Source organism: Dermochelys coriacea, chromosome 1, assembly GCF_009764565.3.
Source record: "Dermochelys coriacea isolate rDerCor1 chromosome 1, rDerCor1.pri.v4, whole genome shotgun sequence".
Lineage (NCBI taxonomy): Eukaryota > Metazoa > Chordata > Testudines > Dermochelyidae > Dermochelys > Dermochelys coriacea.
The window spans coordinates 331,732,860-331,748,763 of NC_050068.2; the positions used below are offsets into that span (position 1 = coordinate 331,732,860).

A 15,904-nucleotide genomic window follows, 5' to 3' on the forward strand; every position below is an offset into this window, starting at 1 on the left:
TCACTTACTTGACTGGTTGTGTTGCTTGTTTGTGTTGAGCAGGTGGAGAACATTGTCCCTACCAAGTTCCTACTAGAAGTAAGAAATAGGCCTTTGAAGACTTAAGCAGCTCCTGTGACACACTTCAGTGTCCATCTGCCCTATCAGCACACTTGACACACTGACAAGCTATGGCCCACAGTTCATGTACACTACACTTTCTCTTAATAGGTGGCTAGTGTAACTGACCATAACCAGGTCCAGTGCCAGGCACCAGCTAAGTCTAGCATGCCTTACCTGACTGAAGAACAGAGATAGCTCAGATTTAGTTTAAGCAGGGAAGCGTCTCTCCTCATGAAGAGGGGAGGAAATGAGGAAGGCCTATTAAGAATACCCCAATACATTAGGACTTGGTCGCTTTAAGGCGGCAAAGGGTGCTCAGACACCCTTTCAGCCAGCTGCCTACCATTTACTCAGGCAGTCCCTTTCACAACACCAGCTATGCCACCCAAGGTAAGGAAGAGTTGAGAAAAAGAGGGTAGATGTCCAGTGTATGCTCAGCCCTAGTGTTGCCCCTGTCTAAGGGCTTGCCTACACTTAAAATGCTGCAGCGGCACAGCAGCAGTATTTCAGTGAACACTCTGCCTACACCAGTGAGAGAGATTCCCTCATTGGCGTATGTACTCCCTTCCCTGAGAGGCAGTAGCTAAGTTAGTGTGAGAAGTTTCCCTTCGACATAGTGCTGTCTACCCCTGGGATTAGGTCGATTTAACGGTGTTGCTCAGGGGTGTGGATTTTTCATATCCCTTTCCAATGTCCTTATACTGACCTAATTTCCTAATGTAGACCAGGCCTTAGACTTCTCCAGGAAAAAGGATGGGCCTGTGTTTTGGGGGGGGAAAGTACAAGTTCTGCCTTTACTTGGAAAAAGTCTGAGCTCCCATGCTGAGAAAGGATAGTGGTTTTAGCAAAGAACCCAGGGAGGTCTGGAGAAGCCAGCTATAAGCTTCTGGAAATACCTCTGGTATAATCTCTCTTTCAAGGCCAAGGAGGGCCTGCTTCCCTGGAGGCAGGAGCAGTTCTAACAGTAGAGGCTCCTGCAGAAAGATTCACCGTTCTCATCAGGGAGCAGAATTAAACACAGTAACTGGTCAAGCATTAGCAACCCTAGAAATTGGCTCCTTCAAATACCTCAGTCCTAGGAAAATGGTCTGGGGGAAACTACCAGGGACTTTGGTGGTAATTTATAAGCTGTAGTTCTACTGCCTGCAGATGCACTTCAAGCTGTCAGCACAGAGCTCTTAGTTTTGATGTGGGGCAGAAAGGCAGTGGGGGGGAAAAGATCCTGGACAGGGAGAATAAAGAAAGGTTTCCTCCTCCACTGATAAAAGACTAGCTCAAGCTCCATTGAACCCCTTTTTTTATTCTTGTAGCAAAAAGTACAGTAGTGGAGAAACCAGACCAGCAGCCACTAGTGGCAGGGTTTCTCCTGTTCTTGCAAGTGTGTGTCCTCTTCAGATAGTTACAGGAACTATATAGTCAGTGTATGGAGTTCTTTGAACTGTGCCTTCCAAAGTGAGAGCAAGCAGAAAGAGAGGAAGCTGGGGCATGGTGCCTCATGACCCCCTTCTGTCCCAAATGGATATCAGAGTATTGTTCACTGAAGCTCTGCAATCCTGTGAGGATTGCTAAGTGTCCACCTCCCTTTTTCCTTGTAAGGATGGAGGACGCTTCCCAGTCTGAGACCAATATGATTCAGATGATATGGAATGTTAGGTAGAAATTGTTCCTTCCACCTTGGAATATTGCACATGCCAACAATAAGCTCTTGCTCACCACCTTAAAAAAGCTAACAATAGGGGCAAATATCTTATTCTCAATCTGGAATCCCTGGAGAAAATTGTGGTTTGGGGATTGTTTAATTTGGGGGGAGAGAGGTAGATTAACAATGCTGCCTTTTAAAATATAGTAGCCCCACAAGACAAAGCTGCTATTCAGTATCTAAAACTTCTCCCCCTCATCCATTCTTGGTACAGGGAGACCCTGATCTCAGTAGATAGAGCTGGTGACCTGAATGATTTTGTAGATTGAAAATTCCCTCAAGCAAGGTTTCAAGTCCTCCGTGGCCCTGTGTTTCCATGGCACACTTGGTTCTGCCATAGTGGGTGTATTTTTTGTTTGGTTGGTTTTTTTAAATTTATTTTTAGTGATGTAGCTGTACACATGCAAACCTCTAGTGGTACTTGCATTAGTACAACTTGCCCCAGTTTGATACTGGGGAAAGTTGTCACTTTTTATATGAGTATAGGGGAGGATTGCACAAGTGCAGCTATGCTGGTGTAGACAAGCCCTGATGGTAGGATGGATTTATGGGAAGGGGAAGACAGGTACTTCTCCTTTCCAATGTATGGTAGGCAGGAGGCACCAACTTGTAGACATACTTTCTAGAGATTGATACTAAAGTTGGAGGACTCATGTAGTCAATCCTTTCTCCCTTCCTAGCAGTTGAGATGGGGAAATATTTGTCCCTAGAGCTCATCGGTGGTGTTGGGGAACCCTCCTCTAGTACCTATCATGTCTATCTGTGGCTGTACGGAATGTGATTATGTGTACCATATCAGAGTTCTATCAATGGGAGTTTGGGATGGCTGCATTATTCATGAGTAGTGAAGCTACAATTAGTAATGAAGGTCATCCCGTATGAATCTTGAGAAGAACCTCTGAGAGTGAGTGTGTGTGTGCATGCGCGTATGTGTGTGTACACACTCTCTTCAGATTGTGGTAAAATGTACCATCCCAGGCAAAGAATTTGTGTCCATTTTTTACTATGATGAAGTGATTAATAAAAAAACCCAAAACTACTTACATATGGAGGAGAAGGAATCATTCATTGCTATGTATTTCATATTAATTACAACTTACTTACACACATGATTTTCATAACTTTTTAAAAAAGTATAAATTGTTCTTAGACTGAATCTCACACAACTTTTAGCCCAAGTCAAACTGAAAGATGTTAAGTGCCAGAAGCTGACTAATGAAATGATTGACATAGTGTAATAAAAGGTGTGCCTAGTTTGTGTTAATGTGGTCCTATTGTGCCTTTTAGTTCGTGCAAGCAGGGTCGACGTGGGGCAGCTCCAGTAAACATTTTAGTGTGCTTTGCAACTCACCCTCACACACCATAGCCTGTGTTGCAGGGGCCCTGTAGACAAGCCTTTAGATGTCGCAGGAATGACAGTTGGATTACACTGTCTTTCAGGGGAGGTAAACATGTGAGGGAAAAGGTTGTCAACTTGTTGGTTTAGTTTAGGGCTGGAAAAACTTCTTGGTCTGAGGGCCACATCTGGGTATGGAAATTGTATGGCGGGCCATGAATGCTCACAAAATTGGGGGTTGGGGTGTAGGAGGGGGTGAGGGCTCTGGCTGGGGCCAGAAATGAGGAGTTCAGGATGTGTGAGGGGACTCCTGGCTGGGACAATGGGTTAGGGTGCGGGGGGTGGGGAGTGAGGGCTCTGTCTGGGGGTGTGGGCTCTGGGGTGGGACTGGGACCAAGAGTTTCAGAGGGCGGGAGGGGGATCGGGTGGGGAGGGGGTTGGGGCATGGGAGGAGATCAAGGGTGCAGGCTCAGGGGGGCGCTTACCTCAAGCAGCTCCTAGAAGCAGCGGTATGTTCCCCCTCCGCCTCCTACGCGGAGGCGGAACCAGGCAGCTCTGCGCACTGCCCCATCCGCGGGCGCCACCGCTGCTGCTCCCATTGGCCGTGGTTCCCAGCCAATGGGAGCTGCGGGGGCAGTGCTTGGGGTGGGAGCAGCGTGTGGAGCCCCTTGGCTTCCCATATTCGTGGGAGCCAGATAAGGGACATGCTGCTGCTTCCAGGAGCCACGCGGAATGGGACAAGCCCCCAGCCCCGCTCCCTGCCTGGAACAGGGCAAGCCACAGATCCTGCTCCCTGATGGGATCTCGAGGGCCGGATTAAAATGTCTGGAGGGCCGGGTGTGGCCCCGGGCCATAGTTTGCTGATCCCTGGTTTAGTTAGTTGATTCTGCAGGTATGTATTTGACCATTTGTTTGCATTAGATATTCCTGCAGTTTTTTTTAAATGAGAAGATTGTGTGGCTTGATGGGGTATAGTTATTAATATAAAGGCATTTCAGAGTTAAATCTCCTCCTATTGTAAGTGTCAAAAGCAAGAATTTGTAATTTAAACTTCCTGCCTGATGTTAAAAGGTAACTTGTAACAATTGTGTTTTAAAAGCCTTCAGCAATATATCGGTTAAGGAATTCTTGAAATTTGAAAACTGACTTTTTAACTGTTAGCTTTGGAAACGAAGGGAACTCAAGAAGAATGTGTATTAATTTTTACACTTTTATTTTTCAGGAGCTGGTGAATCAGGGAAAAGCACAATTGTAAAACAAATGAAGTAAGTATGGTTAAAAGATATAACTGAAATGATTTACTTGCTTGCATTTGAATAGAAGACTTAATATTATTTTTCGTCCATAGGATTATCCATGAAGCTGGTTATTCAGAAGAAGAATGTAAACAGTACAAAGCTGTTGTCTACAGTAATACCATTCAATCCATTATTGCTATCATTAGAGCAATGGGGAGATTGAAGATAGACTTTTGTGACCCAACCAGGGCTGTAAGTATTGAAGTACATACAAATGTAGATGTGCAGCTAACATGCCATATGTCGTTCAAGCATCATTTTCTGTCCATTGTTGTTGCATGGTAAAGATAATAGAATTTTTTTCCCCTATCCACACTCCAAGAAAGAAGAGAAGAAAAAAACAAAACTCCTTAGAGTGAGAAAAATACTTTTCAGAATAACACAGAATCTAAAGAACTTTGGCAACATTTATACGAACCTACCTTGTCTTATCTAATGGGTGCAGACAAACAAAAATATTAATAGTTCACTTTTAACATACCGAATAAATGACTGACAGTTTTCCTTTGCAGGAGGTTTGATTTATAGAGCACCATAAATGGCATTGCACTTTACATGGTATATGGGTGCCTTCTGCCTCATGTGGAGAAGGGATTTGAACTTATTTCCTACCTCCCAAATGAATGCTCTAACTGCTACTCTACAGTCATTCTGCTCCTCTGTCCGAATGCATAATTATTTATTTATGTATAGACATTGGAACTGACATAAATATAAAGGGAAGGCTAACCACCTTTAAATCCCTCCTGGTCAGAGGAAAAACCCTTTCACCTGTAAAGGGTTAAGAAGCTAAAGATAACCTCGCTGGCACCTAACCAAAATGACCAATGAGGAGACAAGATACTTTCAAAGCTGGAGGGGGGTGAGAAACAAAGGGTTCTCTCGGTCTGTGTGCTGCTTTTGCCGGGACCAGAGCAGGAATGCAGGTCAGAACTCTTGTAAAGGGTTAATAAGCAATCTAGTTAGATATGCGTTTAGATTCTGTTTTGTTTAAATGGCTGACAAAATAAGTTGTGCCGAATGGAATGTATATTCCTGTTTTTGTCTTTTTGTAACTTAAGGTTTAGCCTAGAGGGATTTTTCTATGTTTTGAATCTGATTACCCTGTAAGGTATTTACTACCCTGATTTTACAGAGGTGATTCTTTTGCTTTTCTTTAATTAAAATTCTTCTTTTAAGAACTTGATTGCTTTTTCATTGTTCTTAAGATCCAAGGGTTTGGGTCTGTGTTCACCTATACAAATTAGTGAGGATTTTTATCAAGCCTTCCCCAGGAAGGGGGGTGTAGGGCTTGGGGGGATTTTGGGGAGAAAGACTTTCCAAGTGGGCTCTTTCCCAGTTATATTTGCTAGACGCTTGGTGGTGGCAGCAATAAAGTCCAGGGACAAAAGGAAAATAGTTTGTACCTTCGAGAAATTTTAACCTAAGCTGGTAAAAATAAGCTTAGGGGTTTTTTCATGCAGGTCCCCGCATCTGTACCCTAGAGTTCAGAGTGGGGAAGGAACCTTAACAGGAACAGTTTCAACAGGAAAAATTCAGACTCTACACCAGAATATCCCATACCACAGTGCTTTGGGCACTCACCTGAGAGATGGGAAATTTGTATTTGGATTGCTTCTACACATCAGACGTGGGAGAATTGTACCCACGTCTCCCACATCCTGGGTTAGTGCTCTGACCCTGGGCAAAAGCTTATAAGGCAGGCCTCCCCAGCCCTTTTGCATGAGTTTAGGCATGCCCTGAGCACACCTGCCCAATCAGGCCCTGCAGGTGAGTTTGGTGGGGAAATGCCTAGTTTGAAGGCTTAAGGCAAAAAAGAGGTACCCACGCACCTAGACTGAGGCATCTGTGTGCATACATACTTGAAGAAATTTGAGCGTCTAGAGATTTTTAACAGAGGATACTCAAGCACCCAGGGATTTCAAGTGTCTACAGAATTAGACAGGTGAGGAGGGGTTTTGAGGATCTCAGTAACACCCAGATGTTGGATTTAGCACCTAAAGTGACAGTCCTTACCCTTGAATGCATAAAAAGTTATTGCATTCAGTGGAGATCAAGGTCAGTTGTGTGGAGTATTCATTGATTGCAAGAGCTGAAGCAGGAAATATCCCTGTTCGGGCTAGCCTTCTCAGAAGGCACATAGAGGAAGGGGAGAGATTCTGTAGATCATGTACTGAAAGAAATTTGTCAAGTATTTAGACATTTATTATTTAGTACTTTAGGGTCTTGTGCCATATTTACTTTTTCCTCACACGTCAAGATTACAAGTTTGAATGACAGAAAGGGGGTGGGTGGGAACAAAGAACAAGGGGAAGAAAAATGTTTTTTTCAGGAAAGAAGCACCATTTTATATGTTATCGCATTGCACTTGTGTACCTCTTTTATATAAATGTCTCAAAAACACTTTTTACTAACATTAATGACTAAAGCTACAATGCTCCTATGAAGTAGCCATTATCATTTTTCAGGGAAGAGTGTGAACAGAGATTTTCAGCTGTCTAAGGCCACCAAGTCAGTGGCAAAGCTGGGAGTAGAACCCAGATCTTCAGATTCCAGTCCTTTGTTCAGATTACTAGATAATGCTGCTTTGCTTTTGACATTGAGTTTATGGTGATGGGTAAGACAGAAATGATAATGATTTGGCTAATAGGGGTTACTAGATCACTAATTTTCTTGTTATGTATGAAACAAGAAAATTTATATATATAATAATGTGTTCAGAACTGTTAATTATGCACACAACTAGTCTATATGGCCTTGTTTCTCTCACTGTTACCCTCATTTACTTCACCTTTTGCTTAGTTTGTTCTCCAACTGGTTGTGAGAACAACCAGTTCTCTTTTGTAATCTCTCTAGGACCGGGATTGTCTCATTTTGTGTGCTTGATTGGAGCTTCTAGGTGGTAATATAGTAAAAAAAATAATTTGGTAGTATTAGAGAGAGACCAGTGTTTACTCCAGGGGGAATTCTGCACCAAAAAATTAAAAATTCTGGGCACAATATTTTAAAATTCTGCATATTTTATATGTCAAAATAACACAATATAATCATGCCAGTTTCAATTATTTTGGTATTTTATTTCAAAATATCTGTCAGAAAGTATGTATCTAACAATATAGACCCCCCCCCCCCAAAAAAAAAATTCTGGTAATTTTTTTGACAAATAGATTCCTTACTAGGCTTATTAATACAGAACTTTGAGTAATTCATTTAAATTACATTACAGAACTGTATTTCCTGCGCCTATCTGAAGCAGTGCAAAGGCTGGGAGGAGTCAGGAGTAACGGAGGAGCTGAGGGAGAGGGAAAGAGCCTGGAGTGAACCTGGAGAGGAGTTGGTGTGGGTGGGAGAAGTATGGAACTGGGTCTGGGGGGGGCGGGATTGTTAGGCAGTTGGGGAGCCTCCCCCATGGAGACCCTGGCTGACCCAAAGCCTCTCCCATTCAGTCACACATCTGTCCCTGTCCAGGCACCCCCCATCCCCATATGGCCTTGTAGCCCCCCCGTCCCATTCAGCCCCTGGCTCAATGCTGTCACCCCACTAGCTCCTGAGCCCATGCCCCAGTCTGTCCCCCACTAGCCATTCTGAACCCCAGTCTGTGACCCCCCTCCCAACACCATGTGCTCCACTCTGACTTAACTTGGCTCCGTGGGCAGGGTGCTGTGATTAACTTCTACTCCTGGGGGAATTCTGCACCACTGCACATGCACAGAATTTTTTTTCCCAAATGAAAACCATTCTGCCCCAGAAATTCTGCAGTTCCGCCTTTTGCCCAACAGAGGCCGCTGTGGCACCAGAACAGCCGGCTGTGTTCATGCTGCTGGCTGTTCTGGGGCCACTGCATCCTTTGGTGGGTGAAAAGTGTAACTATGTATTTTCTGCAGGGGGGAAAAAAAATTATGCGCCAGACATGAATTTTGCAGTGGCGGAGAATTCCCCCAGGTGTAAATATTGAACTGACAGCTTTTGAGTTGGTGGAGACTCTCTATTGTGATGACATTCAAAAGTAATTACTATATTAATATCGGTAACAAGAAGGTGATGGAGAGATGAATTTGTGATTCATCAGGAGGAGATGATTAAGTTTTGTGACATTTTTTTCTTTGTGTAATGCATAAATTTACAGTCAGCTCACTTGTTTCCTGTCTGTAGGAACAGGACAAACCCAGTGCTGTTTGTTTTGTAAAAAATTACAACAGTACAGAGTTCTGGGTGCATATATACAATTTCACTATATAATTATATATATGGAAATTAAGTTGATACTATTGCTCTGAATTCTTGCTGCAGTGTAAATTTACATTTTGGTATTTTGACTCTGAGACAATAGGTCATTTCAGTAGTTCTGCGGACTTGACTTCTCACTAATTGGCGTGCTTGATGGAGGACAAAACCTTCAGCATATATAGCTCTGTAGTATCAACATTCACTTTGTTTAAACCTTTCAGCAAGCAGAGAAGGACTGTGTGTGTTTTTATTTATATTTTTTTTTATATATATATATATCTCCTGAAAATGACTTGACTTTAGTCCAGCTAAATCGGTCAGCGTAGTCATGGTATGGAAAATAGGAAATCGGGGGAAGTGTGTTTTGAGGCTTTTTCTTTCTGCTTTATTGACTTTTTTTTCAGACCTTTCTTCTTAAGTGTATGAAGGAAAATTCAGAAAATTTAAAAGTGGAGTAGAATCCTAATGGTCTCTGGGGGAAAGCAACTTCATTCACAGACAGTCTTCCCTATGGGTCTGAAAGGGATTTTAAAGAAACTTATTTTAAATGGAACTTGGGCATGTGTCCTATGCTGTTACTTCTGGGACTAGACCAAGGGCTAGTCATTAACTGGAATAAGCCCTTTGAAGTGATTATAGTAGAACTGTGTTAATTTGACTCAATATGTGAGCAGCTGACAATCAGGTGATCTTGCCTTAAAATTCTCCCGTTTGGAGACTGGCATATGTTTAAATATCTATTTGATTTTATCGATCCTCCTTGGAGGACGAAGTGATACTAGACTGGGTAGAACACTTTTTAAGAGAGGGCCTGTAACCTGGCAAATGGCTTTTTCATTTAAGTTAAAAGGTTTTAGACTGGCTCCAAGATATGAGACTCGTTGTAACCAGTTCAATAAAGATGGCTGAAATACTTCTTGCCCACCATCTTATTCAGGAAATCTGAGATAGAAATGGCACGTTCTTCTTCAAGTGCTTGCTCAGGTCAATTCCATGTTAGGTATGTGTGCGCTGCGTGCACTGTCGCCGGAGATTTTTCCCTCAGTGGTGCCCGTCAGGCCGGCTTTAGTATCCTTTGGTGCCATGCACTCATGCACTGATATAAGGGGCTCGGTTGGCCCCACACTCTCTCAGTTCCCTCTTGCCTCCTGTGACGGCCACTGGAACAGCTTTCTTGCTTTGGCAAGGGGCTCATTCAGGGTTGGGGTTTTTTCATGTTATTCTCTAGTTATCTTCATTTTAATTTCTAGTAGTAGTGTAAATAATATTACTGTGTGTATATATAGATAGACTCCCCTCTCTTAGCTTAAAGAGGCTTCTTTCGTCTCTAGGGCCTGGCATGCCCTGGTCTCTTGGCTTCAAACCCTGCACTTCCTGTGGCAAGCCTATGCCAGTGAGCGACCCACACTCTAGCTGTCTGAAGTGTCTGGGAAAAGCTCACTGACGAGAGTGTTGTCAAATCTGCTGCGACTCCAAGCCTTGTACAAAAAAGGATAGGGAGGCTAGACTAAGGACTATCCTAATGGAAGCCATGCTTAGATTGGCGTTGAAGCCAAGCCAATCTGACTCAGCACCAAGCACCTCGGCTTCAGTGCGAAGCGCTTCTCCAGCACTGCATGTTTCTTGGCACCATTCCCCCTCTCTGGTACCAAGAAAGAGGCAGAAGAAACAATGGTCCAAGAGGGGACACTCCCTGGTACAAAGAAAAGACAAACAAGGAGAGTGCAGTGGAGCGCAACCTGTGTCATGTCACTTCTTCACCCCTGTTACCGTAGCGTTGACTCTGCCGTGCTTGCAGGTGCTGTTGAGTCTGGTGTGGGACCATTCACCAACACCGGAGGGACATTGTGGCACCAGCGGGATTGCAATGTCTTCCACCCTGGAGGCCTTTGCAGCGGCCAGGGACCTGATGACACTCCCGGTTCTGTTGAGCCCAATGGGACAATTGTCGGCTCAGGCGAGTGTGTCGAGAAGAAGGGAGCATGTTGCTCTGAACTCATACCTGGTGCTGGGTTCTTCAGTACCAACCAGAGGAAAACTGGCCCTTCTGTCATCGGCGAAGACTTCTCCACGCCAGCACTGATCCCCAGACCCTTGGCACCGGTCAAAGGAAAAGAAGGATACCGCACCCCCATTGTCTCAAGAGGACTCTTCCTCAGAGTTGGAGATGAAGCCTTGCACTCAACCAAGGGGCTGCCACCAATACCAGTCCTACGTTCCACCAAATCTCAGTGTGCTCCCTCCTTCCCCAGTCCTGCTCAGCACATGGCCCAGAGGACAATGGATAATGCAAGTCCTGGGGTTTTCCCCTGGTATCAGTGCCTCTGCCCAGCCATTCCTACTTGCTGGTGTCTGAGAGGAGGGCTCCTCCACTGCACCATCCGGCACCCAACTTGGAATCCAGTACCAAGCCCAGTACCCCAACACGCAGGACTTAAGCCTAGATGATGTGGTTGGGGCTGAAGAAGAGGAAGAAAACCCCCCCACACACACCTGTACAGGCCTCTTCCTCCTCCTCAGACAAAGCTGTCTCAGGACCAAGTGGCTTGATACCACAGGATGACTTTGGACCTCACCAGGAGCTTCTAAAAAGGGTGGCTTCTAACCTGGGGCTAGAGATGGAGGTTCTTGGAGTCCTCACATAGCCTCATTGATATTTTGGCCATGGCAGTCCCATCAAAGGTGGCTCTACCCCTCAATGAGGCAGTTATGAGTCCGGTCAGGTTCCTGTGGCAGACCCCATCCTCTCTCTCTCTCTCTCCCACCTCAATTTGGGCAGAGAAAAGGTACTATGTGCCCAATGAGAGGGACAGACAAGAACAGTTAGGTGCAAATCCCAAGCAAAAGGACTTAAAGAAGCTACAGCTGTTTCGTAAGAAGATTTATTTGATGGGTGGGTTACAGCTTTGCATTTCCAACCAACAAACCTTTGCTTGGGAGATACAATTACAGTATTTGGGACTCTATGGCAAATTTTGAAGACTTGATGCCACATGACTGCAGGCAAGAGTTTTCCACCCTGACGGAGGAATGGAAGACCATAGCCAGAGCCTTCCTCCAAGCAGCCCTAGACACAGCTGATGCAGTGGTCAGAACAATGGCTTCGGCTGTTCTCATAAGAAGGTGCTCCTGGCTCCAATCCTCAGAGCTACCACCTGAGGCCACTAATCAATCCAGGATCTTACCTTTGAAGGTACAGAATAGACCAACTCAAAGCTCCATGGTCTGAATGACTCCAGGACTACCCTCAGATCTCTGGGCCTCTACTCTTTTGGCACCTTCGAGGAAACATTTCAAGCGTCAGGTGCTGGCCCGCTTCTCAGCTCTGCTGCCTCACCAGGACCTGTTTTAAAAAATGGAGCAGGGGTTACAAACACAGGCAACTGCCCCCCTCCATCTCAGCTTCGCTACCAGGGTCAAACAGGTACTGCGAGGCCCCGAACAGAACTTCACAAAATGCTTGGCGGTGGTAGCTGCTTTCCTCAGAAGGCGAGGCGTTCAAGTCCATCTGTACCTAGAACAACTGGGTGATCAGTGGCCACTCAGAGGCTCAAGTGAAAAACTGCACCTAGTGTAAGCCACCTTCCATGCTCTGGGTAAGTTTGATAAATGAGCAAAAGTTGACTCTCGTTCCTGTCCAGCGAATAGAATACATCAGGGCAGTGCTTGACTTGACCTGGGCCAGAACCTTCCTCCCAGGGGCTTTATTCCAGACAGTGTCAGCTGTGATATCCAAGGTCAATGCCCACCTCACCATGACAGCCTCAGACTTTTGGGCCACATGGCTGTGTGCACTTACAAGGTATGGCAAGCAAGGCTGCGCCTCAGACCCTTTCAAGATTGCTGGCCTCTGTGTACTCACTGAACCACACCCTTTGGACTCGGTGATTACAGTTCCTGCCCCAGTCCTTGCCTCCCTCGACTGGTAGAAGGATTCCCCAATTAGTTGTCATGAGCTTGCTCCCTTTTTTACCACCAGTCTTTAGTATCCCTAATTTTGGATGTATCTTTTCTAGGCTTGCCTCGAGCACCTCAGAACTCAGCCTGTGGTCCCAGGAAGAGCTTTCCCTGCACATAAATGTCAGAGAGCTCAGAGCAGTCCGCTTAACTTGCCAAATGTTCCTTCCCCAGATCATGGGCAAAGTTGTACAAGTGCTTATGGACAACACAGCAGCCATGTTTTACATCAATAGACCAGGACAAGTGTGTTCCTCTACCCTGTGCCAGGAGGCCATCGCCTGTGGGACTTCAAGGTGGATGCACTGTTTCACACAGAAGTTTCCCATCTTCTGGGAACCTGGAACGCTCTGGTAGATCACCTCAGCAGGTCTTTCTCTTCTCACCATGAGTGGTCCCTTCACCCAGAGGTGATCAGATCCATCTTCTGGAGGTGGGGATCTCCCCAGGTAGACTTGTTCGCAACCAGGTTGAAAAGGAAATGTCAGCAGTTTTGCTTGCTACGCGGTCACAGCCCAGGCTCTTGCTGGTGCCTTCTACTTCCACGGACAGAGCTGCTGTTCTATGCATTACCTCCTGTTCCTGTGGTACACAAGGTCCTTTTGAAAGTCAAGTGAGAAAAGACAAGGGTTATCCTTGTAGCCCCTGCGTGGCTGCGACAGTGCTGGTTCAACACGTTGCTGGACCTGTCAATAGTACTACTGCTTCTGCCCCGCCCAGACCTGATCTCACAAAATCATGTCTGTTTACTCTACATGAACCTCGGGGCCCTCCACCTGACCATCAGGGAAGCTCCATGGTTGAACCTGGCAGAACAGGCCTGTTCAGAACAAGTCTGTCAGGTCTTGCTAGGTAGTAGGAAACCGTCTACTAGAGCAAGTTACCTAGCCACATGAAAGAGTTTCTTGTTGTGGTCTTCCCTATGAGGTCTCTCTCCGACTCAGTCACCCTTCCAGTCTGTGCTGGAATACCTGCTTCACCAGAAATAACACAGGGTCTGGCCTTTCCAATTAATCTGCAATTTGTGCCTCAGCCTTCCACCCTGTGGTGGACGGTAAGTCAGTCTTGTCTCATGAATTATCCATCCACTTCCTCAAGGGATTAGAGAGACTTTACTCTCAAATTTGCAAAATGATTCCACTGTGGGACCTAAACCTGTTCTTGTCAAGATTCATGGACCCTCCCTTTGAGCCGCTGGCATCATGCTGTCTGTCGTATCTTTCCTGGAAGGTCACCTTCCTGGTAGCAATTACCTCGGCCAGGAGGGTCTCAGCAATTATGGCTCTTATGTCAGAACCCCCGTATCTGATGATCTTTAAGGACAAGGTACAACTGAACCCCCTCACCTAGTGTTCCTTCCAAAGGTGGTCTTGCAGTTTCATAGTAACCAGGCTATTTTCCTGCCAGTTTTCTTTCTCAAGCCATGCAGGAAGTCAGAGAAGCAGCATCTCCACTCGTTGGATGTTAGATGCGCCCTGACCATCTATATTTAGAAGACCAAGCCGATCTGTAAATTTACAGAGCTCTTTGTTGCAGTTGCAGACAAGATGAAAGGCCTCCCGGTTTCGGTCCAGATAATTTCATCCTGGATCACCTCCTGCATTCGTATGTGTTACAAGCAGGCAGGTGTTGCATCTCCTGCCATCTTGACTGATCATTCAACGAGAACTCAGGCTTCTGGCTCAGGTTCTGATGCAAGACATCTGCAGAGCTGCAACCTGGTCGTCAGTACATACCCTCTCCCCCCACTGCACCATCACCCAGCAGGCCAGAGATGATACCAAGTTCGGAAGAGTACTGTTGCAATCTGCATGTCTATGAACTCCAAACCCACCTCCTTGGGTACCGCTTGTAAGTCACCTAAAGTGGAATGGACATGTCCAAGTTCTTGAAGAAAAAATGGTTACTAACATTTCTGTAACGATTGTTTTCCAAAATGTGTGGTTCATGTCCATTCCACGACCCACCCTCCTTACCCCTCTTTCAGAGTTAGTCAGCAAGAAGGAACTGAGAAGGTTAGGGGCCAGCCAGACCCTTTATACCAGCACATGAGCGCATAGTATCTGTCAGGCTGGCTCTAGCGCCCTCTGATACCACTGAGGGAAAAATTTCCCATGATGGTGCACGCACACCTAATGTGGAATGGACATGAGCAACAAATCACAAAACAGTATTTACGGAAAAGTTAGGAACCATTTTATTTTCCTGAGGGGAAGCCCCTCTATTCCAGACTGTTTAAGGATGGGAGGGCATTACCTAACTTCATAAAAAGAAGAGTTGATCCTAATGTCCCATAATAAAGCCACACTTGGTGTGTCTACTGTTCTCTAAAGGGAAATGTGGCACTGAAGGATAAGTCATGAAACAAGAAGTAGATTTGTTGATGGAATTGGAGGTGGGATGGAGAGATGCATGTGATTGCTACCTTCATAAATAGTTCTGTGCTCCATAAACTGTTCCCTGCATCATGCAGTCCCTGCCTACATTTCTAACCTGGTCACCTTTTGAATCCAAGGTCTTCTATCCCTTTCTATTCCACCAAGGATACCAGTCTAATTGAAACCTACTTTCCATCTTCTGCTACAGGAGCTGTCTCTTTGTCTCTTGCCATGCTCCCCTTTGCTTATAGTACCTTTCTCAGTTCTGTTGTCAAGGCTCCACTGTTTTATTCAAATCATTCTAGAGAAATCACCTTTGCCACTCTCAAAAATATGTGCTTATACTTCAAAACAAAACAAATATTTCAACTACTTAGATGTATATATTCATAAAGAAGAGAATATCTGTGTATTTAACAAATGTCCTTTCTTGCTTCTCCCTTTTCTTGGTGTCTGTTACTATTTCAGTTGTTTATGTAATCCACTGTTGAAATTGTCTGCTCCTTGGGGCAGTGTTTTTTTCATCTTTGTATTTACTGGTAAATGTATAGAATAGCTGTGGTAAATTCTGGCCTCAGTTACACCTGTCAGTCTAATTGTCCTTAGGTGAAAGTTTTGCTCTTGTAAATGAAGGCAAAATTTGAACTGCAATATGTTTCCTGGAGAACTGGGACCCATATTTGAGTTTGTGGCAAACGAGCAAGCCTTGCCTGTAAGAGAATCAGGGCAAAAAGACGAGGACCTACAATTCTTGTGGTGTTGGGACATGCCATTCCTGTACAGTAATTTCAAACTGACCTGAAAATTAAGATGTAAGGAAGGGGTTTTTTTCTTCTTCTTGTGGTTAATCTTTTGGGTATTGAAGGTCAGAACAGTATAAGTGTAAGATAAGAAATTTTTAACCGGT

The 15,904-nt window shown here is 45.0% G+C and overlaps 1 protein-coding gene across 2 annotated transcripts in view; it reads left to right on the forward strand.

Annotated features, from left to right (window-relative positions):
* The window catches only part of LOC119855839 (guanine nucleotide-binding protein G(i) subunit alpha-1), a 67,573-nt gene that overhangs the window by 22,831 nt on the left and 28,838 nt on the right, over positions 1-15,904 (forward strand). For both annotated transcript variants that reach the window (XR_006275831.1, XM_038402650.2), the window contains exons 2-3: positions 4,360-4,402; positions 4,486-4,627. Coding sequence is in view for 1 of the 2 variants with exons in the window: in XM_038402650.2 (XP_038258578.1) it covers positions 4,360-4,402; positions 4,486-4,627 (185 nt within the window). In the remaining variant the exon portion in view is untranslated. The remainder of the gene's footprint in view (positions 1-4,359; positions 4,403-4,485; positions 4,628-15,904) is intronic.